The sequence below is a fragment of the Dipteris shenzhenensis genome, chromosome 23 (assembly GCF_047967505.1).
Source record: "Dipteris shenzhenensis isolate YYH24624 ecotype China chromosome 23, Dip_SZ_1.0, whole genome shotgun sequence".
Lineage (NCBI taxonomy): Eukaryota > Viridiplantae > Streptophyta > Polypodiopsida > Gleicheniales > Dipteridaceae > Dipteris > Dipteris shenzhenensis.
In genome coordinates this window covers 1,719,752-1,743,470 of record NC_141618.1, presented here as the reverse complement: position 1 = coordinate 1,743,470, position 23,719 = coordinate 1,719,752, and the positions used below count along the sequence as shown (strand labels likewise).

At 42.9% G+C, this 23,719-nt stretch overlaps 1 protein-coding gene across 2 annotated transcripts in view; it reads left to right on the top strand.

Moving 5' to 3' along the window:
• The window catches only part of PANK2 (pantothenate kinase 2), a 148,617-nt gene extending 142,146 nt beyond the window's left edge, over positions 1-6,471 (top strand). Inside the window, exons 17-22 of one of the 2 annotated variants that reach the window (XM_087394129.1) lie at positions 2,463-2,609; positions 2,742-2,903; positions 3,015-3,098; positions 5,288-5,494; positions 5,656-5,727; positions 5,838-6,471. In XM_087394129.1, the coding sequence (XP_087250255.1) occupies positions 2,463-2,609; positions 2,742-2,903; positions 3,015-3,098; positions 5,288-5,494; positions 5,656-5,727; positions 5,838-5,927 (762 nt within the window). In that variant the 3' untranslated portion in view covers positions 5,928-6,471. The remainder of the gene's footprint in view (positions 1-2,462; positions 2,610-2,741; positions 2,904-3,014; positions 3,099-5,287; positions 5,495-5,655; positions 5,728-5,837) is intronic. The other variant, XM_087394128.1, reaches the window with a different exon arrangement.
• The last annotated feature ends 17,248 nt before the right edge of the window (positions 6,472-23,719 follow it).

Sequence of the window (23,719 nt, the reverse complement as noted above, 5' to 3'; positions counted from 1 at the left end):
CTCTATACATCTGGCTCTCCAAATGTGCCAAGAGGAAATGCTAGCCAAAATCTCCCAAGAGGTGTCCACTGAAGCATGAGAAGCTCTGAAGGGAGTAAGTGGTACATCCTGAAGAGAGCAGGGCTCTATGACCTGTCGGCGGACCGTGTCCAAGAAGAATAAGTAAGTTTTTGAATAAAGAAAAGTATGTTATTTTTTTGTTCTATCTAGCCATGGAATCAAAAGTCTTTGCATCCTTCTAGTATTCTTTCGCCAATGAAAGGGTCCGTGGAGCTGTGATGAGAATTAAAAATGGTCATAACTCTCAAACCGTAGCTTGGATTGATGAGATGTAAAAAGATATATTAATAAACATCTATCCAACCAAATGGTAAGAATAATCTTAGAGGAAAAAAATTACCTCCCAACACAAAAAAAGAGCTAGAGAGGGTTACATTCCAAATATGAGTATATGCATGGTGGCTAAGTATATACATAATGAAAAAGATAGATAGTATATACATGGTGCATTGCACTCTTTTATTAGTGTGAAAGGGGTCATGGTGGCATCCATTTGAGAGCACACATTTCCTACAACCATTGGATTCCAAGAGGCTCATGTGCATTACAATTATTTTCCTTGATGCTATGCTATCCAGGATTTCATGGTGAAACATATCCTACCATTAGTACATTCCAGTAGGCTGATAAAGTGCCGTTGCTACTAGAAGCTTAATGAAGTGTTCAACATCCCTTTCACTGGAAAAAGGGGTGACAAAGGGTTCATCCACTAAACCAATACAAGTCATGATGATGAAGCCCAACAGAAGGGATTTTAGGGTTAATAAACCCCTTTGCTAGCAACAGGGGTGCTAAGTATTGCATGTCTCCAAGAACTCTTTCTAAAACCCTGGAAAATTAACACAATGTTGTTATCCCTTGTGACCCAAGAGTATTAATCTGAAGCCCTCTCTCTCTCTCTCTCTCTCTCTCTCTCTCTCTCGTGTGTGCTCCTTTTATCATAAGTTATAGGTATTATACAAAAGTATAATGCATGTGTAAAATAGTATCCTTTCACCCAAAGATACAGGTACTATGCAAAACTATTTTGTGTGTGGTGTGTGCGCGCGCATGCGCATGCGTGTGTGTGTGACACACACATGCACATGCACATGCTCACGCACACATACACACAAATTTGAGTACATGATTTGAGTTTAGGACTCATCTTCTTCCAGAGACAACCTATGATAATTACAATAGTAAAGGGACTCTTGGACTTGGGTAAGACTCCAAGACTTCAAGACTCACATGGCACATGGTTGAGTACTTCCTTCAAAGGACATATATTTCACCCTTTTTCCAAGAAAGAGTAGTTTGGGTGGCTGTTTATTGAAGCTATCTTGGCGATGCAAGCTTGAAGCTCGAGGGTTTAGGCTCGGAAAAGGAAAGCCCCTGCTTTAAAGGAACCTAGAGGCTCCATTTTTATTAATTTCAAAGGGATCCATGCTGTGGCAGATGTGATGCATGATGATGGTACCATCGTACTTTTTCCATCGTACTTTTTCCTTTGGCGGATAGGAAATATGGTTTAGGGATGCATTATTGCCCTCTGTGGCAAACCATTGCTCACATGCTTCAGCCCTTTCTGCGGGTACCTCCACTTGAGCTTCAGAACAAGCTTGAAGATTGGACTCTTCGTTCCCTAGGATCATCAGCTTGTTCTTTGAGATTATCCCATATTACGATATCTTTCTTTTACCCCCATCTTGGGTTTCTCATAAGGCAAATCTACTCTGGCGCATGAATCGCCCGGAGGAAGAGATTGCAGCAGCTTTGGAGATCCAAAGTTCCTCTTCGACAACAACTTTTTTTGTGGTGGGTAATGCTGGGGGTCTTTCCATCAGGAAAGCTTTTAGCAAGGAGACACATTGTTCCTGCTGTTTGTCATAGATGTCTGGCTCCACTGGAATCAGTGCCTCATCTCCTTTTGCATTGTCCACACACCAACGTTTGAGGACTAGATTTTCTACTGCTACCTTTGGCAAGCATTTTTGGCTTTTTGGGATTCACCCATGCAGGCATCAGTTTGAGTTATTTTTCTTCTGGGTTCATCGAAACCATAGAGTCTTTGATGATCTTACTTTTTCAACTTTCCCTTTTTTCAGACGCTTTGCAGCAATCTCTTTTTGATTGTCTAAACTCATTATATAGACCATGATATATACTTGCCATATACTGAGATGTTCAGTTGATGTACTTTTGAGCTCTCCTTTTCAAGGAAGCTATTGTGTAATATAAAGCAACACAATCTTCGCAAAAAAAAGTGTGTGTGCATGTGCATGTGCACGTGTGTGTGTGTGTGTGTGAGAGAGAGAGAGAGAGAGAGAGAGAGAGAGAGAGCGAGAATTGCCATTATTCTAACTAGCCTATCATTATGATAGAGAGTTTGGATGTGTTGATGAAATTTAATGGCATTTCAGGATGCACGTTTACTAGCCCTAATTGAAGGTGTACTGGCGGCAAATATATTTGATTGGGGTTCAAGAGCTTGTGTGGAGCTATACCACAGCGGGACAATCATTGAGATATATCGTATGAGTCGCAAGAAAATGTGTCGGCCTTGGCGAGTATGCAATATATTTACCGAGAAGGATTGCTGTTCTGTGCTGCTTTCAATGAGATGTTATGGCATCTTGCTTTCAGAATTGATTGGTAAGTCTGTGTAGAAGAAATGTTTAACATCTGTTCTTTTTACACAGGTTGATGACTTTGACGCTTTCCGCAATAGGTGGTTAGGTTGTGAGGGCCTCACGCCCCCCAAACCACACAGGCGGGCTCTTGTCTTTGTTGACAATTCGGGTGCAGATATTGTTTTGGGCATGCTTCCTCTAGTCCGTGAGCTACTGAGACGTGGTACTGAGGTATGCTGTGTATCTTGGCTGCATGTGACTATACTTGCAGTCTATAAGGTATTTCCTGTACTTATTTCCTGTGCTAATTATAGTACTTCTGTAAACATGTCTCTTGAGCAGGTTGTGCTTGTTGCAAACTCTCTACCAGCCATAAATGATGTTACTGCAAGCGAGCTGCCGGGCTTCGTAGCTGCTGCAGCAAAGGTTAGACCTATCTTCTCTCCTCTGTGTAACGCGTTTCACGCTTTTTTTCTGGAAGCACTTAAAACTGCAGGCATGGGGTCTTGAAAAATGAGATCTTGACTGAACCTGAATGAAGGTAGCAGTGTGCATATCCTTTGATCGTCCCTATTTCTCTGCAATAACGAGTTTCACACTTTTTTTCTGGAAGCACTTAAAACTGCAGGCATGGGGTCTTGAAAAATGAGATCTTGACTGAACCTGCATGAAGCTAGCAGTGTGCATATGTTCTGTACTGTCCCGTACCGTCTCGTACCATACTTAGTTCCATTCGATGCAAAAAAAATCCAACTGTTTGAGCACAGAAATCAGCCGTTGCATTTTCTGTTTCTGGCCGTTGGGGAGCCGTTTTCTACTCGTTCGGTTCTTTTGCACATATGTAACATGTTTTTGTTTCAAGAATCATCTCAGCAAGTTTCAAAAGCTTGTACAAGTACCTACTCTAAAACTCTAAAATCTGTCTCTCTTTTTGTGGATATCGAACGTACCATCGATATATATGTGTGTGTGTGTGTGTGTGTGTGTGTGTGTGTGTGAGGCAGCTTTGGCACATTAGGATCCCTAAATGCTCAATACTTCAGCTCTCAAAACCTGAGGGTCAATTTGGTAGCTTATGAGCCCTCCTGCATCTGGATGATGGACATTTTGGAAGCAGCCCACAATGATCACTTGGATGACAGTACCATTTTTATGCAAGGCCTTGCTGTACACCAACTGCCACACCTTTTACTTATCAAACACAGAGACTATCTTCCTAGAAAGATAACCATCTATTTTGGATCTCACCTTGATACAAGAGATCTTGCTCTGTTCATGTCACTCCATCAGCCAAGTATATCGTAGATGGGAAGTTTCCAATACTAACCAAGAGGTGTCTTGCATTCTCATGCTTGTCATCATGTTTAACATACCTGCTGCTGGAGGTGCTAAAAGACTTTTTCCCATGATGGAACTAGTAGAATAAATATCTACACAGAAGAAACTATTAATTTAAGATCACAACTGCATTTAGCAGAACTATTATCTGCCTTGATAGTTAGTAAATGACTACCTAATTTACATTTAATGGGCATGTGGCTCTCAATTTCCACTGTGCAGTTCCTTTTTCTAGCTCTCAATTTCCACTGTGCAGTTCCTGTTTCCCATTGGACCTGGGATATCTGCTGTAATACTATCATGTTCTTTCTCAAGGTCAACAATGGATTCCACCAGGTTAATAGCTACAAGACCTTGAAAGCAGGCTCACTGTGAGCATGGATTGCTGACAAGACCTTCAAGACTTTTCTCTTGAATAATCCCACGTAAGTCTAGCAGTTTCCACTGTTGGTCATGCTTGTTCAATAGTTGAAGGCAGAGTACACGGAGATTTGAACTTGAGAAGCCAGTTCTCAGTATGTCTATTAGGTATCTCTGCATGGTAGAGATTATGAATATTTCCTGGATTGCTTCTATATGCCTTTCTTTGTGTTCCTTAGGTTATGCTATTGCTATAGTTATAGTTTTTATTAGTTTGATGGAAAACATCTTGAAACGTAGATGGCATCTTGTTGTTGGAGTAAATTACAAGGCTGTAGGGGTTTCCAGGTGTCGCCTTTTTCCTTTTTTATTTTCTCTCTTCTTTGTTAGCCTTGGGCTCTTTCACTTAACATAGCTGTTGTTTCACTTACGATATTCTCTGCTCTTCAAGTTTTGGAGACTATCCCAACTTCCAAGGCGTTTACATTCCAAGATTAGTACTGTTTTGTCTAGACAAAAATATAAATCCATGTGAATGTCTTTCCATTCCGAATCATATAAAGTCCTTTTGTGTCACCTAAAAAATGTGCCTTCTTGCAAACTAATCTCCATCATTTTTACAAGTGACTGGAGTCTCAAGCATTGAAATTTCTTGCTTGTTCAACTTCGCACGTCTACGTGCCCCCCCCCCCCCCCCCCCCCCCCCCCAACCCCAACCCCAACACACACACACACACACACAGAGCGGGGTCTATAGTCGCATTCAGAGGATGCAACGTTTATAATGCTTCACTATGAGTCTTATTACGAATCTTGTAACTATACAATAACACTGGTCAAACTGGATTCTCTATTGAAGATGTGGAAATGAAAAAGCTACTACAGGTTGTGAATGATTGTACTAAACTTTTGCACAGCATTGTGATATATTGAGGAAAGCTGCTGAGGTGGGAGGGCTATTATTGGATGCAATGGCCATCGACTCTGATGATGGCCTTGATGTACCCAAAAGTCAGTCTCATGTGCCACCATTGTTGGTGGTAGAAAATGGTTGTGGGAGTCCATGCATAGACTTCCGTCAAGTGAGTTCTGATCTAGCTGAAATATCAAAGGATGCTGACTTGGTAAGTGTATCAATAATTCTTATGACGTTTCTTTGTATCATATTTGATCATACAGCTGTAAAGGGGTGGGGGCGGGGGGAGCGAACATGGATTCAGCAACGTGAGAATGGCATTGCAACTTCACAGTTATTAGACTAACTAAGACTTTTTAGGCAATACAGATCATTTTGGAGGGGATGGGTCGGTGTTTACACACCAACTACAATGCAGTCTTCAAGTGCGAGTGTTTGAAGGTATTTATTGATCACATTTATTTTGGTTGACAACTTTTACTATTTTTGTTTTAATTGCTATGGCCAAAGCTCATAGTTGGAATGTTGTCCTGGTTTTTAAATCTTTGAAGCTTGCCATGATAAAAAACCAGCGTTTGGCGGAAAATCTGGTTAATGGGGTCATATATGACTGTGTTTGTCGGTATGAGCCAGCAACATAACATCAATGAGCCAGATTCTGACGTATGGATATTTTAGTAGGCATGTATGCATGGAACTTTGGCTATTGAAAATGTTGTGTCCTGATCATTAACATTTTGCTAATAAATTATTGTAATTTCATTCAATTATAAAATAACCTTAGGGATCTGAGTGAGTCATACTAAAACCCTGTGGGGTAGCCTGTCTTGGGCCAAAAGTGGTAGTTTCTACTCCTTGTTGTCTTGCTTCATGTACAAGCATTGAGCAAAGACTTGTGATCGGTAACACTCTTCTCCACACGAAAACTTCAGAGTAGATGTATTCTTTGAGTCCATTTCTTATCTTTTTTCGGGGCTGAAAATAACATCGTATTGTGTATTTTGAGCTAGAAAGGTGATGTATCAAGGCATTTTAATCATCAACCTTGAGGAGAAAGTGATGATTCAAAAAGAGAAAGAAATGGATATGATATTTAGGAAAACGTGATGTTTATGTTTGGTGGATGTTTACCACTTTTTCCGTTCATCCTTGAATCAATCTCTCCAAGATGCGCATCCTTTGGAGATCTTCTTTTGGCACAATTGGAAGTGTTATATCAGTGTTTCTAGTTTCTTGAGTAGTAGTTGCTCCATCTTGGGACAGCTTTAATATTCTTCTTAATGAAAGGTTCTTTTACACAAAAAAAAGTGTGTGTGTGTGTGTGAGAGAGAGAGAGAGATTTCCGCCTGAATCGTTGGTATAGGGTTAATCCACAAAATTATGATAATCTCACTTAGAAAATGTGGGTTAACTATGCCTTTACACATTCGGATCATGCTCCTTTATGGTTGAGAATGTCTCTTCATTATATGCGAGTTGTTGACAGGTTGTCACAAAGAAGGCTTCTTATTGTTAATTATAGTTACTTGGAGCATGATGCATACAGGGCAATGGGTTGTGTTGTCGTTCAACATCTTTGACATCAGGGCCATATTAATATTGAATATCCATGGGATGCTTTTGTTGGTAGAATGCAAGCAGTGATTCATGACGATGGCAGAATCTTAAGGGACATTGTTGCTTGGGCCAAAAACACTTATCAAACAATGATTGAGCTTAGTCATTTTTTGCCTTTTTCTTTGGAAGAAAACATGTCCTCACGCCACATTAAACACTGTCTGCAATGCAATGATCATGTAAAATTTCTAAATGGGAGAGAAGAGCTAGACAGATGGTTTTCTTAGATAAATGTTCGTCGAAAGAGTTTTTTAAAAGCCTACATTATAGAGGCAATCTGCAAGTATTTTTCAAGCCCTTATGCCAAGTGTTGTTTGGACTTCCTCTCGAGCGCAACTTGTTGCAGCTTGTGTCATACACTTTGCTCGACAGTTTGGGCATGCAGATCTTCCTTCACAAGAAGTTCTCTCTGCAGGGCAACAGCTTTTGTAACATGTCTTTCCTATTATTTCTCTTGCTTAGGCTTTGGATCTTGAAGAACCTTTCATGGACATGAAGTCTCTTGAAGTTATCAGATGCAGTAAAATCTCGTGACAGGAAGTCTCCTGGAGGGGACGGTCTCACTATCTATTTTTTTCTTGCAAATTGGAATATGCTCAAGTGTACTTGGCTATGTATGATCAATTGCAGCTTGGCAAAGTCAACAAATGCCAAATTCCTAGAAGAAAGGGCTTATGAAGCTTCTTTCTAAGAAGTAAATATGTCAATCTTTGGTTGATTAGAGGCTTATCACTCTCATGCTAGTGATTTATAAGATCATTTTTGCTTTTAGTGCAACATCCCTATTTGTCAAAGATGCATGGGAGTTTAATATTCTCAACTTTCATGTGCACATCCTTGCTCATAAGGCGAAAATGATGCTACTGTTTATGCAAGGAGATCAACCTTGGGTCATGATGCACTATTTGCTTTTACAAATTACCACCTCTGCTTTTGGTCACTGGTAGCCCACTGAGTGGAAGGATAGAAATCATAGTCTTTGTTGATCCTACTTTTTTCATTTTTTCATTTTTTAATTTGCTCTCTGTAGCAATCTTTCTTTGATTGTTTACAAACTCATTACATAGACTACAATGTATACTTGTTATATAGTGAGATCTTCTAGGGAAGCTACTTTGGAATATAGAGCATTATAATTTTCACCCAAAAAGAAAAGTGTGATTTCAAGAAAGAAATCTAAGGTTATGTATTGAAATACTACTCACATAAATGTGGGATGTTATTTATGTTATATTATTTGATAGAGGTGGTTTCCTTAAGCCATTTCACTTTTATAGGATTCTTCATTTCCTTTAATAATAGCTTTCCAAACTTGGGAGTTAGCATATGAAAGCTTCAAATTGTATTTTTCATCCTTCAACCATGCCGTTATTCATTCCCCTTGTCACAATCGTTGACAATTGAAACACTAAAAAAGTTTGTGTATAAAATTGGTCTAGTGCTCGATCTCCTAACGATGTTTAAGTGATGTCATCTCAATGAGCTTTGAAGCTTTGATCCATTAAGTGATAGTGTTTTTCCCTTGCCATCTCTCTTATTGAGTTCAATGCATGTATGGACGTGATTGTGTATGGTATACATTTTATGTAATATTTCATTCGAATGCCATATCCATTGGATATGACCTTTTAACATTGCTAATTAAGTTATTTGTATCGTGAACGTTGTCTTACTAGCTCGTGTGAAGAGGTGAGCTTTTGTCAACCAACAACAAATGTTTAAAGAGCTTGTCCCAATTAATCTTTATATCTTCTAGGGCAATAAAATAGGCAAGCTATCCAAGGGAACAGTTTCCTTTTCTAGACGTATTAAGTTTTTAAAGAATACCTTGTACATTACAATTGAAGAGGGCAAACAAAAAACAATATTCAAAGACTTATCTTTTTGTTCTCAATTGCTTGATTTCTTAGATATGTCAATTTGGTGTTTTGGTGATCACAATCTAGGAACATGATGATTACATCAGACAACTTTAACAAAAAGGAATACATATCCATTAAGATGTACCAAGGTGGTTTGATCTTGTAAATGAGCGACTCATACTCTATCAAAATGAGCCATTGATCACAATCTAGGAACATGATTACACTACATATCCATTAAGATGTACTTGGGTGGATTGATTTTGTAAATGAGCTACTCATACTCTATTAAAATGAGCCATTGTTGGCTACAACTAAGAAAGTGTAAGAAGTTAATTAGAAACAATTCAATCATCAAAATGCAATAGAACAAAATGTAATGGTTGAATCAAGAAACTAATCGCTAAAGAAGCAATGTGAACATAAACAAAAATGGAAATTAATTCAAACATGAAATGGATGATATGCAAATCTACATGTATCAATATTATGATTTTACAAGTGTAGCTCTTTCTTTTAACGCATAGTCGCACTAGGCTCTATTAAATGGGCTTCTGCTTCCTAACCATAGCTTAAAGGACATGTGTTTGAGAAGTCACCTCGGTTAGAGACTCGGTACGAGGCCTCTTTGCTCTTGAGGCCCCTACGTTTGCTTTGTTGAATCAATCTTCTTCAAGTTTGGAGTTGCCAGCCCTACGGTTCCTATGGTTATTTTTCTTCTTGGGCTTTTCACTTTTACTACCAGTTGACTTAGTCCCACCTCTTTGTGTGTAATCATCAAGTACTATCTCAGCTCACTTAGCTTTGTACGAACATCTTCTTTGTTGATCTCTTGCGTAAACCTTCACAGAAAGGCTTCAGACATTTTATACCAATCAGGAAAATACCCAATTGGGAATTGATTGAATTTTCTCCGAGTATTTTTTATTAAGGTGCACAAAAAATAGAGAAGCAAAAAGCTTTCTATTTTATTGAAAGTGAATTCCATGACTCAAATAGTCAATTTATACAAGATTCTTACTAAAAGGCCACTCCATTCCAAGTAAAATGTCTACCCTATCTAATCTTCTCCCATGGAAGGAAAATCCTCAAAGAAAACTTGGATCTTGACACGAAGAATAGGAACATCTCTTGCCATGACTCTAAAGCATCATGTGTGAGATTGGCCAATGAAGTAGTGGCTACTAGGAGCCACAAGGATGCATAGCCTCTGCGCATCAATAAAGTTATGAGTACTACCATCATCAAATAGAACATGACTTGGATGCCCATTAATTTGACCCACCGCACGAATCAAATCATGGGCTCCAAACACATTAACATTAGAATGGCAATGTTGTCAACTAGTATCAGAAGAGAAGACATCAAGACTAGTGTTGTGAAGAGAATTTTTTTACTACTAACCTAACTAGGGTTAGTTTAGGTGTTTTTTTTTTTTAAGAAAAAAAAAAGAGGGGGGGCGTCGCACGGTAGTGGGTGGCGGTAGGACAGGGGTCTGTGAGAGGGTGGAGTTGAGGGGGTGGGGAGGGAGGTGTGGAGGGGAGTGGAGAGGAGGCTGAGTGGAGGAGGGAGAGGGAGGAGAGGGTATGGAGGTGGTGAGCCGAGATGGGTGGCGAGCAGAAGGGATTGTTGCTGCGGGGGCTTGGCATCGCAGGCGGGCGAGGTGGGATATGGTGGACGTCGCCCACGTGTCGAGCATCGTCGTCGTTTTAGGGCGATTTTGGCTCGGGCAGGTCGTCGGTTCGGCGGGCCGGTGACTTTGTGTCATCGTTGAGTGTGTAAGGGCTTGGCCCTTGGGGCCTTGGCTTAAGGGCCTTAGGCCCTTAGAAGAGGAATACCTTAGGGAGACGAGGGCAGCCGACCGGGAAGGGGAGGGAAGGGGGGCAAGGGGGATCCCAAAACAACTTCGTGGGTGACTATGAACTGTCATTTTGTTGGATTTAGGGAGATGTTATACTTCCTGCATTTGATAAGTACTGCTTCAAGACATTCGAAGTGGTCTTTTTTGTTCAAGTGGATGCACAAATCATCCAAGAACACCTATAAAAACTTATTCAAAAATGACTTGAAAGCTGTAAACATGACTCGCTGGAATGTGGTTAGGGCATTACAAAGGTCGAATAGCATGACTCTACAGGTAAAAGTACACCATTTTGTAGTAAATGTTGTGTTTGATTGGTGTATAGGAGCAATTTGCACTTGGTTATAGCCATTGAAGCCATCCAAGAAGCATTACATCTCAGAACCTATCATTTTTTTCAATATACTCTCTGTTAAGGGTAGGGGATAGTGATCCCTAATTGTGGCGGCATTCACATTCTTTAAGTTTATGCATATTTTGAGCTTCTTGTTACGTTTGGGCACGACGACGATGGGTGAAACTCAATCAGTGTGCTCTATCTCATAGATGAATCTGGCATCTAAGATTTTTTTCAATTCGTCATAAACCATGGTGCCATACTTTGGATTTGTTCGATAAGGTCCACATACCTTAGGGTGGGTACCTTTCTTTATAGGTATCGTGTGTACTACCACGTCTCGTAAAATTTTTTTCATTTCCTTGTATGACCATGCTAGGCAGTCACGGTATTCCATTAGGAGTGCTTTGAGCTTGGTTTCATCTTCTTGTCAAAGCTGTTTCCCAATGAAAATCAAATTTTCTTCCTTCCCTTCAAGGGCGAGGTTTAATGTTTGAGTTTTTACAGGTCCCTCATAGATTGGAGTCTCTCCAATGCTATCGGTTTCTTGAACTTTAGATTCTCTTAGTGGTCTTGGCATTGCTATGGGGACATTACCACTTGTGTAATTCTTAAAGTACTCCGGTACTTCTTGAAGATCAACATCTGATGGTGTTGAACTAGCCTGACATGTGCTATGGGTACTGGGTGGCATAGTATCATTAACCAAATTTTTAGGCTCTTGGGGGCTTTCTTTTTCTGAATTCTCTTGATTAATCTTCATTCGCACATGTGGCTTATACTTTCGGAACTTCTTACGTTGGAAACTGTGGGGTAACTTTTCCACTGGTAAGGTGTTCCCAAGGGTTTATTTGCTGTGCATACTCCTTCAAGAAGAGGTGGCTTAGATTTTGAGGGAGCTGGCTTAGATTTTTGTGTTTGATTCGGCCAACACACCTCGATTGACGAATGGGTTCCCATTCAGTCAATCCGTCTCCGCTCACACCGGCCGCGAGAACTGTAATTTTTTCAAAAGACGAGCTACAGCAGTTGCAAAAGGATTTCGAACATGAGTGTTCCACGACTTTCTTCGCACGCATTCATGGCTCACACCCCTCCAGGTCACAAGCTAGAGATTGGATGCTGTCAGCGCTTCCTCAGGACCTCGCCCCCCACCTCAAGGATGTTCGTTTGTTGGGACGGGGTTTCTTTCAGGTGTGCCTAGATTCCCCGGACGTCACGAGAGACCTGCTACAGGCCGGGTTTCTACTTCTAGGCTACAGGAGGATCTTTTTGTTTCCTTTTCAACTGGGATTTGACCCAGTTGAAGAGGACAAGCAGGGAGTTTCTGTTTTCATCAGGTTCCCTGGTCTTCCCTCAGTCTATCACCGGCTTCTTTCAGTTATTGGCGAGAGGTTTGGTGTGGTGGCAGAGATCCCCCCTCTCCCTGGCGAGCCCTCTTCGGCTGCTGAGGCGGTCAGGATGGACGGGGTACCCAGGGTTAGGGTCATTGTCCAGGACCCCAGTATTTCAGATGATCATATCATGCTACAGCGACCTGATGGGTCTTTTTTCCGCCAGAGATTTGAGGTTGCAGGTCGGCAGGACCAGTGCAGGATTTGCAGATCCTCGGGGCACTTCGCCAAAGATTGCCCAAAGAAGAAAAAGAGGCCCACAAAGCAACCAGCTCGTACTCGCTTACGACAGAGAGCTGGAGCAGGACCGACCGCTCCACAGATACGGCCTCAGACTCGGGCTCCCCCCTCTCCTAGGGCTACTCGAGTCCCTTCAGCACCCCACCCCACCTCTGGCCCACGGTGGGTTCCGGTCGCGGCTAGGCCCTCTACTCTAGTTCACTCCTCCACCTCTTCGGAGGCTACCCCCTTGGAGCCTCAGGAGGAGACTACTGTTCAGGAGCCTTGTTCGACTCCACCCTTGGATCAGGCTGTACCTTCCTCAGCAGCGCAGGTAGTTGGCACCTCGTCTGCACCACTTGTTGATCAGGATCCAGTATAGGTGCCTCCCTCTTTCGACAGAGGGAAGGGGGTTTTACATTCTCTTCCTGCTTCGGTAGGAATCCTTCGTACCCCCTCCCCAGGACTGGCTCAGCGGAACTCTTTTTCCGCTTTGGAGGACCTCTCTAGCCTCCCAGATGATGATTTTGTACCCTCTACTTTTGGAGAGCCAGTTATCGGCTTCCCTGTTGAGAGATCTTTCTCTCTCTCACCTGTGGATTTTCCTCCCCTCGGACCTCGTGTGTATGGCAGGAGGTCTGCTCCGGTAGAGGCTTCTGTTTCCGCCACCAGGTCGGGTAAGATATTCCAACCCACTTCCTCCCGCCGATGAGGATAGCCAGTTGGAATATACAGGGATTGGGCGGCATCCCTCATCGCCGTCGCAGACAGCTGATCAGGAATCAGCTCCATCCAGGTGTTTCAGGTGGTTCCCTAGACATTCTTTTTCTTCAGGAACACAAACTGGATTTCAGAGATTGCTCCAAGTCAGGTAAGCTGCTTTCAGGCCGGACTTTTTGGCTTCCTGCCTTGGGAACCAGAGGAGGTACATGCATTTCAGTTTCAGACTCTATTCTCCCTCTGGTCATTGGACACGGTACCATAACCCCCTCCAGGGCACAGTGGGTTTTACTTTTGATTGACGGATGTAAGGTTGGTTTCCTCAACCTTTATGCTCCAAACAACAGAGGGGACCGGGTTTTGTTTTGGAAAGAGTTGCTCTCGTGGGCTGACATTGCGGATTCATGGATTATTGGAGGTGACTTCAACATGGTTGAGGCACCTTCTGATAAGAAAGGGGGCAGAGAAGGTGGTATCCACTCCCTTGAGAGAGCAGCCTGGGATGCCTTCTTGTTCAGGTTTAGTGGCAGAGATGCTTGGTCAGATGATGCATTTCTTGTTCAGTCTCAGTCACTTTTGTTTTCATGGTCGAACCATAGGGTGCAGATGCCTATCCATGCTCGGATTGACAGATTCTATGTGGATGACTGGGCTCTTGATAGAGGGGGGACAATTTGCATTGCACCCGGTGTTTCCTCTTCAGACCATTTTCCGGTAATTTTGTCCATTTCAGAGCCTCATCTGAGAGGACGGTCTCACAGTATCAGGATCCCAGACGCCTTATACATGGATGAGACTCTCACAGAGGTAGTGTTGGAGATCTGGGTTTCTCATATGCAGGGGGGGGTGGCCGGTCCTTCACATGTGGCCACAGCACTTGACAGTATCAGCGACTTCTTTCACTCAGTTGCTAGTGCTCGACGAGGTGAGGTACTCAGGCGAGAGATCGGTATCCGCCGGCAGTTGGCAGCCCTTCAGAGGGAGGAGCAGAAACGACCACATCAGATGCTTGGATACAGGAGCGCCTTGCTGCCGCAAGGGCTCACTTGCAGACCTTGCTTGATCAGAGAGCAGAGTATGCCTTCCATGCACGGGAGTCCTTTTGGATACAAATGGGAGGGAGAGTCAATAAACATTTTTTCTCTACACTTGGCCCCAGACATAGTAGAGAGAGTGTCAGGCAGCTTATTGACTCTGACGGCGTTTTGCAGTCCCATCCGGAAACCGTCATGCATTTAGCGACAGATTTTTATACCTCCCTTCTTTCCGCAGATCCGAACTCACAGGCCAGAGAGGCGGCTAGAGGTGAAGTTTGGCAGAGTTTACCTGTGTTGGTCACCCCAGAGATGTTATGCTCACTTGATGCACGCTTTACCAACACAGAATTCAAGGCTGCTCTTTCTGCCCTTCATAAGGGCAAATGCCCTGGTTCTGATGGTCTTACTCCTCCTTTTTTTATAGCCTTTTGGGATATGATAGGTGATCATATTACTTCAGCCCTGCAGGGCATTTGGGACTCGGGTGAGATGCCTGACTCATTGACCGAGGGACTCATTCACCTTATCCCGAAAGGTGGCAACAGGAATTTTGTATCCCATTGGAGACCCATCACTCTTTTGGGCACCCTTTACAAAATCCTTGCCAAGGCGATCAGCATCCGACTACAGCCCTTTCTTCCAGACCTGATCCATGATACTCAGACAGGCTTTGTGCATGGCAGGAGCATTTTTGATAATATCTTTTCCTTTTGGGAAGCCACAGAGTGGGCTATGCAGAGTGGGCAGAGGCTAGCAGTTTTACTCTTGGACTTCGAGAAAGCCTATGACAGAGTAGATTGGGGTTTTCTTGAGGGCACTCTTCTACGGTTTGGATTTTCAGATGCTTGGATCAGAGGTGTGGCCTCCCTTTACAGATCAGCCCACAGCCAGGTTTTGATTGGTGGGGTAAGGGGTGACAGGTTTCAGATTTCCAGATCAGTTCGTCAGGGATGCCCTTTAGCCCCCTTCCTCTTTCTTTTTGTGGCAGAAGCTATGAGTATCTTCCTTAGATCTCAGGCTGAGCTTTTTGGGCTGAGACTGCCCTTGAGACAGGAGCAGGAGCTTTTTGACTGTGAGTTGGCTGATGACACTGCTATTTTTATTCAGGCCTCCTTGCAGTCACTTGTTTCTTTCCGGATAGCCTTGGATATTTTTTGCTCAGCTGCAGGGGCACACATTAACTGGCATAAATCCTTTGGCTTTTGGATCAGTGATGAGGACACTCCAGGCTGGGGTGTTGACATTGGTTTTTCCTGGATTCAGAGGGGTGTTCCTATCAGGTATTTGGGATGCCAGGTAGGATTGGACATCTCTCCAGCACAGCAGTTTGCCCCAGTACTAGAAAGTATAAGGAAAAAGCTCCTATTCTGGAGCTCTGTCAAACTCGACCTTGCATCTAGAGTTGTGGTAGTGAATCAGGTTCTCTTGGCCACCTCCTGGTTCGTGTGTTCTTGCTGGTGCCGGTCTAGGGATTGCATCACTCAGCTCATCAGACCAGTCAGGAATTTTTTATGGAGTGGACTTGATGGCACAGCAGATGTTGCAGCAAGGGTGGCCTGGGAGACCATTATTCTCCCTACATGTGAAGGGGGCCTTAATGTCATTGACCCGGACTTGCAGTGCAGGGCATTGCTTTGTAAGGTGGTGGTGAGGGGACTCATGCTTGGGCAGGAACCTTGGAAGGATTTCTTTTTTGGACGCATTCAGGCTTGCACACCAACCTTGGGAGATGATTGGGTAGACAGCCCTCGCTGGATTTTCACATCAGCCCCTCTCAGATCTCCTGCCTCTCCTCTCATGACTGCCATCCTGAAAGCTTGGGGGAGCTTCAGAAACACTCTTCGAAGGATTCCTCCTTCTACCGTCGAAGAGATTGATAGGCAGCCGATCATTTGGAATGATAGTATTCTTGACGAGCATGCCAGACCATTGGGCACTTCCCATTACATGCAGTGGTCTAAATGGGAGAGAGGCCCCGCCTACACAGTAGGCACTTGGAAATCTTTTATCAGGCTACCTGTGGATCAGAGACTGCAGTCCGTGAGTCACCTCAGAGGGGTAGCACGCAGGATTCAACAGATAGATGCAGCCATCCCGGTGGAATGGACAGTTGAGCTGCCTATTACTTCCACCACTTGGATGGGAGCTTTTTCGCGGACATCAGTTCCTTTACAGGTGATCGCTCTCCGAGGTCTCGGGGAAGACGCTCTGGTATTTGATGTTGGGGATGGAGGTTTACTTTCTACATCCAGGGATGGCATTCTTCTTGAGGTTGCCTTTCAGCCTGTCAGGATTGCTGGTTTTGTGGACCTTGGAGCGGGCCTGCAGTGGTACTTAGACCCCGACCCTCTGCTCTTGGCCTTGGGATCCTGGAGGTTGTGGTTATATGGAGGTGCACCTATCAGGTGCTTGCAGTGGGACCCAGGAGAGTGGGAATGGATAGATCATGGGCACCGAGAGAGGGGGATTCCCTTCTTTCGTTTCACGGTTGGTAATGCCAGGAGGTTTCAGCTGAACAGTAGGGGTTGGATTCCCTCCAGAGCCCCCCATTGGGAAAGCTTCTTCATCACCGCAGACTTGCGTAGAAATTTCTGGAGGAGGCTCTGGAAATCCCTCAGAAATAGAAAGATCACTCTTTTCTTTTGGCTTTCTATTCATGGAGGGATTGCAGTGAACCTGTGGAGATCACGTTTTGGGGCTGATCCCACTTGTCCTCGTTGTCACTCTGCAGAGGAGTCAGTGCGACATTGCCTTTGGGACTGCAGTCAGGCGAGGACTGTTTGGAAAGGGGTTGCTCGGATACTCAGCATCTTTCACACATCCCCTTTCTTCATGACTTGGGGCTCGGTCGCATGGTTATCTCTTACCGGGCCCCAGGTGTTTTATGAGGGTGAGCCTTCTTCTTGGGCACTCTCGGTCCGCCGGCAGATGATAGAGCCCTGCTCTCTACAGGATGTACCACTTACTCCTTTCAGAGCTTCTCATGTTTCAGTGGACACCTCTTGGGAGATTTTGGCTAGCATTTCCTCTTGGCACATTTGGAGAGCCAGATGTACAGAGGCCTTGGATGGCACCCAGATACACCCATTACAGGTGTTCACGGGTATTTGGACTGACACGGTTCACACTTTGATAGCCATATGGGCTAGCATGCAGGGTTCTTCACGGGCAGCCTCTTCTAGAAGGACTATTTTTCTTCGAGTTTGGAGGGGTTCTCCCTTTTTCTCGGAGGCTTCTACCGGATTGAGATGGCACTTTCAGCCTCAATCCTTTCTTTTTGGCTCTTGAGCTTTTCGTGCATTGCATGATGTATCCCGTATGGAGCTTGCTCTAACGGTTTTTCTTTAATACTTAATAGAAGTCTCTTTTTGCAAAAAAAAAAAAAGATATAATTTGACGATCCTTGTTTGGAATCGTTCAAATTCATTGAAGTGTTCAGCTTGGCTTTTCTGTCACAACACAATTTTGTAGTCTAGAATGTATTAGGCTAGCATGATCAAATGGAATAATTAGAAGGTAGGCTAGGTAGGTTTAAATCACTAAATGCCATATGGATAGTGTATTGGATATGTTAATTGATATGGAATAAATGGTGCACTCACACATGTAGGTCCTAAGATATGAATGGGTAGGAATGCATGGGTGCATTAATAAATGGTAGGCATAAAGAGTCATAGGCTAAGGGTAGAATAATGGGGTATGCCCAAGGGATGGATCCCAAGAGGCATGAGAGGTTGTGACCTCTCGTATGCATGGAATGTGTGCATGAGGCATTATGCATTAATATGTGGTATGTGGATTGCATGAGCATTCTGGAGTGGGCAATAGAAAAAGTACACTCACATGGGTACTCCTTCCATCCCATTTGGAGGGCCAATGCTTCCCAATTTATGCATCATTCTTTCACACGTGCATCCTCCAGTAGTGATCCTCTGACTGTGTGGACTTTCCATGAGGAAGTTATAGCAGGCATTGACATCATTAGGATGTCATCGAATCTTCAAGAATTTTCCCAGGGGGTTTCTTGATCATCTTACTCTCTGTAGTTATTTTTGGATTCCCGTGAAAAAATAATTGAGAGAAGAAATTAAGAATGCAAAAATTGGTGGGGGATTGTCTTTCATGAACCATGAACTCGAAGTCAGGCTGCCTCACTCTACACAAAATCAATAAAAAGCCTGCATGCCAACAAAGTCAGTTGCCATCGCAACGGGATCCTTATATTTCTAAATTAAACCTTAGGTAGTCCTTGTCGTCCCAGGTACTATGGGTTTAGACCTGAAGGCTACAGCGAGCAGTCCCACGTGGCCATTGCCGATTTAAGGCCTTAGTGGCCAACACCTTCTTTAAGACATAGCGGCCTACGTGGTGTGTACCGTCGCGCGTAATTGTTGGTAGCGTGCGGTGGGCCTTGTGGCATGTGTAGTTGTCCCGAGTCGAGTAGTCACCATGTGGCAACGTTTCGACGACGCCTGTAAGGTCAGAGACCAAACCTGTCATTGCACCTGCGGCCTCTGCTGCAGTCGCCTCCTCTGCATTCTGACAGCTTGGAGTCCCACGTGTCACCTTTGTCGCCTGTGTCAGTCGCTTCTGCCCCGCCAACCTTGCCGCAGTTACCTCTATCCCCTTGTCGTCGTCAACATTCAAGGGCCCCCCCCGCCCCCCCCCTTCATTATTACTATTTAAAGTTTACCCCACGTATTTCAAAATTTCAAACCCCTCTCACCTCCCCTCTCCTTACTTCCCTCTAGGTTCCGTTTTAATCCCCCCCACCCCCCCCCACTTACTCCTAGTTCCTCATTTCTTCCCCTTTCCTGACATTGCAAAATGCAATAATTTTTTTTTTAAAGTAGAAAAAAAAGAGGAAACACTCCAAAATACTTAATTTAAAAAAAAGGGGGATAAAGATAAAGATAAAAATGGAGGAAATAAGAGGAAAAGATAGAATAAAAAGAAGTTAAAACATAGAGCTTAAAATAAAAAGAAGGATTAAAAGAAAATAATTTAAGAATAGAGATTAGATAATATTAAAATTGTTAGAAAAGAAGAATAAGAAAGCAAAAGATTATTGAATGAAGCATGGTCGCTTCACAAATAGCAAGGAGGGAATGCGACAAATCAAAACTTTTGGTAAAAACCAAAGTGGTGGGACTAGATCATATGGACAATTATGGTCAAAGACAAAGTTTGAATGGTGGACAATTATGGTCAAAGACAATTTGAATGGTGACAAGGGTCAAAAGCTTGACCTACTTAAACTCAAGATGAGCATTTAGGACAAAGAATGAATTAATAATGCATTTGCATGTCAGATAATGAAGTAGTAGATGCATTTGCATGTAGTATCGTACACTAGAAATAGGAAAAAACTCAAGAATTGAGCATGGAAGGCATCAATGGTGCCAAGAGTCTTGAAGTTACAAAGCATTGTACTCAAGAATTGAGCACATGCACAATTATTACCTTGGAAATGTACACAATGGTATCATACAGAGACGTTGGGTAAGCTGGATCCCTTGGAAGGCATCAATGGTGCCAAGAGTCTTGAGCCAAGGTAGTACTTGGGCTCTTCCCAAGCAAGAGGGTGCTATACATGGCCATAGGTTTGGTAACCTTAAATTAGACTAGATTAGTTGAGTTGAAATATTAAGAAGTTAGGACATTTAAAAGAGTGATTCATTTGGGATCATCACTCAAAGGGTCCATAGTCCTACCTAGGTGTTGGGAGTGCTAAAGACCATGAAGACAAAGAAGACTACCTAGTAGATGAGGACATCTATGTCCCAAGCAAGAGGGCATATCAAGACACGATTTTGTAGTCTAGAATGTATTAGGCTAGCATGATCAAATGTAATAATTAGAAGGTAGGCTAGGTAGGTTTAAATGGCTAAATGCCATATGGATAATGTATTGGATATGCTAATTGATATGGAATAAATGGTGCACTCACACATGTAGGTCCTAGGATAGGCATGGGTAGGAATGCATGAGTGCATTAATAAATGGTAGGCATAAAGAGTCATAGGCTAAGGGTAGAATAATGGAATATGCCCAAGGGATGGATCCCAAGAGGCATGAGAGGTTGTGATCTCTCGTATGCATGGAATGTGTGCATGAGGCATTATGCATTCATATGTGATATGTGGATTGCATGAGCATTCTAGAGTGGGCAATAGCAAAAGTACACTCACGTGGGAAATCCTTCCACCCCATTTGGAGGGCCAATGCTTCCCAATTTATGCATCATTCTTTCACATATGTGCATCCTCCAACCGGTACGTGACATTTTCAGTGATTTCCTCCTTCTCTTATGGAATCTGACAAAATATGAAGAGGGGAGAGGAGAAGAGTGGAGATGAGGAGAGAGGGCACAGCTAGAGAGCACACCACAAATGATTAAATGTACACTAGATTTAGTGAAAAAATAGAATATATACAAACCCATTTAGGGTTAGGGTTAGGGGATCTAACCCTTTCCTTTATAGCACTCTATAAGGTTAGTGCTATGTACATATGATCACATGATGGTGCTATGCGCACATGATCACATGATGTTGAGTGTGAACTCTCAACACCTTCCCTTAAGATAGACATCATGAAGTAGCTGGGGAATCGAAGAAGGACTGAACATTACATTCCATTACACCCCTTTAATGGGAATGTCCTTCCGTTGCATCAAACTAAGAGCTAGTCGGTGTTTCTCAAATAGCTCTTTACCAAGTGGTTTCGTAAAGATGTCTGCAACATTCTCTTTGCTATCAGAATGCGGCAGTATGATGTCACCAAGTAATACTCTTTCTCTGATGAAGTGCTCTCTGACATCAATGTGCTTTGTCCTGGAGTGATATATTGGATTCTTGGCCAATGCTTGAGCTGATTGATTATCACAGTATATTGTTGTTGGCTTTGACTCATCAAAGTAATCTGTTTCTGACAATGGTCTTCTAAGCCATATAGCCTCACATGCACCTGTTGTGAGTGCTCTATATTCTGCTTCAGTCGAAGACAAAGAACCAGTTGGCTGTTTGTTTGACAACCATGATATAGCACCTTGACCGAGGAAAAATGTATATCCCTGTGTCGATCTCCTGGTCTCATGATCTCCAACATAGTCACTGTCACAGTATCCATGCAATCGTGGATGACTTCCTTTGTATTCTATCCCAAATTGTCTTGTACCTCTGATGTATCTCAAGACTCTTTTGGCTGCATTCCAATGAGACTGTTTTGGATTTGCCATAAACTGTGCTAGTGAGCTTACTGCATAACAAATATCTGGCCGAGTGATAGTCAGATATATAAGACATCCGATGAGTTGCCTGTAGTACCTATCATTGACTGTAGGCTTTTTTGAATCTTTAGTAAGTTTCAACCTTTGTTCCATGGGAGTGGCTGCAATCTTGCAATCTGCCATATGAAACTTCTTCAGGAGACTGTTAACATACTCGAGCTAACTCATGAATGTGCTATCTGAATCTCTCCAGAACTCAATTCCAAGACAATAGTGCATAAGTCCAAGATCTTTCATGTCGAACTCGGCAGATAAGTATTATTTCAATTCTTTGATGAAGCTATCCTTGCTTCCTATCTCAATTAGATAATCTACGTATAAAAGTGCAATAGTAATGTCTTCCCCTTGAACTTTGTAGTAGAGAGTATGATCTCCATTGGATTTCATGTATCCCAGATTAGCAAAATACTTATCAATTTTGTTGTACCAACTTCTGCGTGCTTGCTTTAAGCCATAGAGACTTTTCTTGAGATGGCAAACCTTATTCTCCTTTCCTAGTTCAACATAACCTGTTGTGGTTGTTGCATGTAGACTTCCTCGTCTAGATAACCATTGAGAACTACATTCTTGACATCGAGCTGATACACATTCCATCTGCTGAGTGTTGCTAGTGATATCAAGAACCGTATGGAATCCATCTTTGCTACTAGAGCATAAGTCTCATCATAGTCCTGACCATATTGTTGTGCAAATCCTTTTGCAACTAGTTTGGCTTTGTATCTCTGAATACTGCCATTTGGATTGTACTTCACTTTGTATACCCATTTGTTTGCTATGGCCTTCTTTCGTGGTGGAAGGTCGCATAATTCCCAAGTATTATTCTTATACAAAGCATCCATTTCTTCATTCATAGCAGTTTGCCATTCTGGCTTGTCTACTGAATCTTCGAAGTACATTGGCTCTTCTGTATCCATGATGGTAGTCATAAGAGCATAGTTGGTGGTTTCCACCTGAATTGCTTTGCCTTTATGAGCATATGTCAATTTGGCTAGTGGTCTGCTTTCCCTAGTAGACCTTCTGAGCTACTGTGGCTCTGCTTGGGGTGTTTCTAGCGATTCTTGCTCTTCTTCATCAACTTGTTCTGTAGATGAATGTGAAGTTGATGCTTCTATCTCTTGTGTAGGTGAGGTTTTCCATTTTGATTCCTTATCAAAGATTACATCTCTAGAGATAATGACCCTGTGGTTGATGGGATCATACAAGTAGTATGCTTTGCTTTCTTCACTGTAGCCAACCATGATGCATTTGTGTGACTTTGCATCCAATTTCCTACGATGATCATCATGTATGTGGGCATATGCTATGCAACCAAATATGTAGAGATGCCCAATGTGTGGGTTATGTCCAGTGAATGCTTCATAAGGAGTCATACCCTGTATCGGTTCGGTAGGAAGCTGATTAAGCAAGTAGTTTGCTGTAGCTATTGCTTCTGCCCAATACCGATTCGGAAGATGCTTTTCACTAAGCATTGCTCTAGCACTGTCTGCTAAAGTCCCATTCTTCCTTTCAGCCCTTGCATTCTATCGAGGAGAATCTGCACATGTGAATTGTCTTTGAATGCCGTGATTTTTGAAAAAGTTCATGAATGCTGAAGACATGTATTCACCTCCTCCATCTGATCTCATGACCTTGATCTTTCTGCCTATTTGGTTTTCTACCATGGCTTTGAATTCTTGAAATCTGGAAAACACTTTAGATTTCTCTTTCAGAAAGTAGACCCAACAATATCTATTGTAGTCGTCAATGAAAGTCAAGTAGTAATGTGAACCATTGATGCTGCGGGTCTAGGCATAACCCCATACATCTGTATGTATCAAATCAAGAATACCTCGTGTGCGAGAGGTACTTCTGCCAAAGTTGGTTTGTTTTTGTTTGTTAAAGCAGCATGCTTCGCAAACTTTTCCAAGAAACTGTAGCTTCAGAATCCCAATTGCCATATTTTGATTCCTGAGATCTAACAAGTACTTGAAGTTGACATGGCCATATCTCTTGTGCCATTTTGCAGATAGTGGCATTTGTTGCGGTTGAGCTGACATGGCATGCTTATCTGGTACTGTAGCTCGCATTCTGTATAAGCGTCCTTCCTTGACACCTT